Source organism: Corticium candelabrum, chromosome 12 (genome assembly GCF_963422355.1).
Source record: "Corticium candelabrum chromosome 12, ooCorCand1.1, whole genome shotgun sequence".
Classification (NCBI taxonomy): domain Eukaryota; kingdom Metazoa; phylum Porifera; class Homoscleromorpha; order Homosclerophorida; family Plakinidae; genus Corticium; species Corticium candelabrum.
In genome coordinates, this window is record NC_085096.1 from 485,001 (window position 1) to 487,500 (window position 2,500).

Here is a 2,500-nt window from a genome sequence, read left to right on the forward strand (position 1 = left end):
AAACAAACAGACAAACAAACACACAGACACACTGAGACAGACAAACAAACAGACAGACAGACACATGGACAGACAGACAGACAGACAAATGGACAGACAAACAGACACACAGAGACAGACAAACAAACAGACAGACACACAGAGACAGACAAACAAACACACAGATAGACCAAAAACAGACAGACAAACAGACAGACAGATAAACAAACAGACACAGACAAACAAACACACAGACAAACTAACCCTAACTGTTCCAAGAATGGAGTAACACCACTCTCTCGTAGATAGTACGTCACCACCCCTGATCCTGGCGACATGCTGGTCTTCACATAAGGAGCAACAGACAGGCCCATCTCAACAGCCTTCTTAGCCAACAGACCAGCACCCAACATGACCGACGGATTGCTCGTATTTGTACAACTTGTTATAGCAGCAATAACAACAGAGCCTAAACAAATGAAATTGTAACAAATGTTGGTCTGGTTGTTTGATCCATCATTGAGCTCTTTAACTAAAACCATGTCTGTCTGTCTGTCTGTCTGTCTGTCTGTGTGTGTGTGTGTGTGTGTGTGTGTGTGTGTGTGGTGTGTGTGTGTGTGTGTGTGTGTGTGTGTGTGTGTGTGTGTGTGTGTGTGTGTGTGTGTGTGTGTGTTGAGAATAAAGTATCTGTCTGTCTGCATGTCTGTTTATCCGGCTCTCTCTCTCTCTCTCTCTCTCTCTCTCTCTCTCCCCCTCCCTCCCTCCCTCTCTCTGTCCATCGGTCTGTCTATCTGTCTGTCTGTCCATCTGTCCATCCACGTGTCTGTCCATCTGTGTGTCTGTCTATCTATCTGTTCGTCAAACTGTCTGTCTGTCCATCTGTGTGTCTGTCTATCTGTCCATCCATCTGTCTGTCTGTCTATGTGTGTCTGTCCATGTGTGTCTGTCCATCTGTCTGTCAGTCTATCTATCTGTCCGTCAAACTGTCTGTCTGTCCATCCATCTGTCTCTCTCTCTGTGTGTAAGTCCATTTGTCTGTCTGTGTGTCTGTCTATCCGTGTGTCTGTCCATCTATGTGTCTGTCTATCTGTGCATCCGTCCTTCTGTCTGTCTGTCCATCCATCCGTCTGTCTAGCTGTCTGCCTATCTACATGATTGTCTGTCTATCTGTCTATCTGTCAACATACTGACCACCCGACTACAAACTGTTTCAATACCAAATTTCTTCTCACCATGTCCGATCTCAAACTCCCGCCCTTCAAACGTCAACGGAATTCTATCCGCTTGCCTCTCCTTCTCAATCTTAAATCCCTTGAATCCAACCTACACAAACAAACCACAACACAGCAATGGTTGTTGCGACAAAAGACGGTGATGAAGTCCCCGACCTTGTCAACCGAGCTAACCTTGTTGTCCAGACATTTCTGGAAATCGGCTTTCATGTCGCTGACTGCGACTCTGTCTTGCGGCCTCTTTGGTCCTGACAGAGACGAGGCGACAGTTGAGAGGTCTAACTCTACTATCTGAAAGACAGGAAACACGTGAGATGCAAGTGATGAGAGAAAACATGAAGCAAGTGTATGAATGTGTAGAGAAATGAATTGGATTGGATTGAGGTGGATAGAAATGTAAGGGAAGGAGGAAGGAATCGTGTTGTCTGACCTCGGAGAATGTTGGATCTTCGTCCGGGTTGTTAAAGTTCCTAAATAGTCCCGAGAGTTTCAAGTATTGTTCGATGTATTCTAGTTGTTCATCACTTCGACCTGCAGTGGTATTATCAGTTACTGTCATTCTTACATTCTAGTGTATTGTGAGATGCATCCCTCCAATACAATAGTCTAATGTATTGTGAGATGCATCCCTCCAATACAATAGTCTAATGTATTGTGAGATGCATCCCTCCAATACAATAGTCTAATGTATTGTGAGATGCATCCCTCCAATACAATAGTCTAATGTATTGTGAGATGCATCCCTCCAATACAATAGTCTAATGTATTGTGAGATGCATCCCTCCAATACAATAGTCTAGTGTATTGTGAGATGCATCCCTCCAATACAATAGTCTAGTGTATTGTGAGATGCATCCCTCCAATACAAAAGTCTAGTGTATTGTGAGATGCATCCCTCCAATACAATAGTCTAAGACCTTCCATACCTGTCTGCTTTAGATATTTCATGGTCATCTGATCAGCAGCAAAGTATCCGACGGTGGCACCATACTCAGGACACATATTAGAAATAGTCGCTCTGTCAGCTACAGACAGCTGCTCTACTCCTGGTCCGAAAAATTCAACAAACTTGCCAACAACACCAACTTGACGTAAATGCTAGAGGAAAACAACAAATGTAAACAAGAAACAAACAAACAACCAAACACTAAAAATCATTAATTAATTATTACAAACTAATCATGTTGATATCAATGTCTCTCATCGTGTTTCCTCAATTTCAACATTATGTACTATCCTTGCCTTTGTGATAGTGAGGACAATGTCTGTTGAGGTCACTAATGGCCCGA

The 2,500-nt window shown here is 43.2% G+C and overlaps 1 protein-coding gene across 3 annotated transcripts in view; it reads right to left on the minus strand.

Annotated features, from left to right (window-relative positions):
* LOC134187531 (cytoplasmic aconitate hydratase-like) overlaps nt 1-2,500 on the minus strand; it is a 13,129-nt gene that overhangs the window by 4,842 nt on the left and 5,787 nt on the right. For 2 of the 3 annotated variants that reach the window (XM_062655672.1, XM_062655674.1), the window contains 6 exons: nt 2,454-2,500; nt 2,138-2,309; nt 1,642-1,742; nt 1,368-1,502; nt 1,212-1,302; nt 244-448 (listed from right to left, as the gene is read on the minus strand). The exon at nt 2,454-2,500 is cut by the window's right edge and continues 93 nt beyond it. In XM_062655672.1, the coding sequence (XP_062511656.1) occupies nt 244-448; nt 1,212-1,302; nt 1,368-1,502; nt 1,642-1,742; nt 2,138-2,309; nt 2,454-2,500 (751 nt within the window). The remainder of the gene's footprint in view (nt 1-243; nt 449-1,211; nt 1,303-1,367; nt 1,503-1,641; nt 1,743-2,137; nt 2,310-2,453) is intronic. The other variant, XM_062655673.1, reaches the window with a different exon arrangement.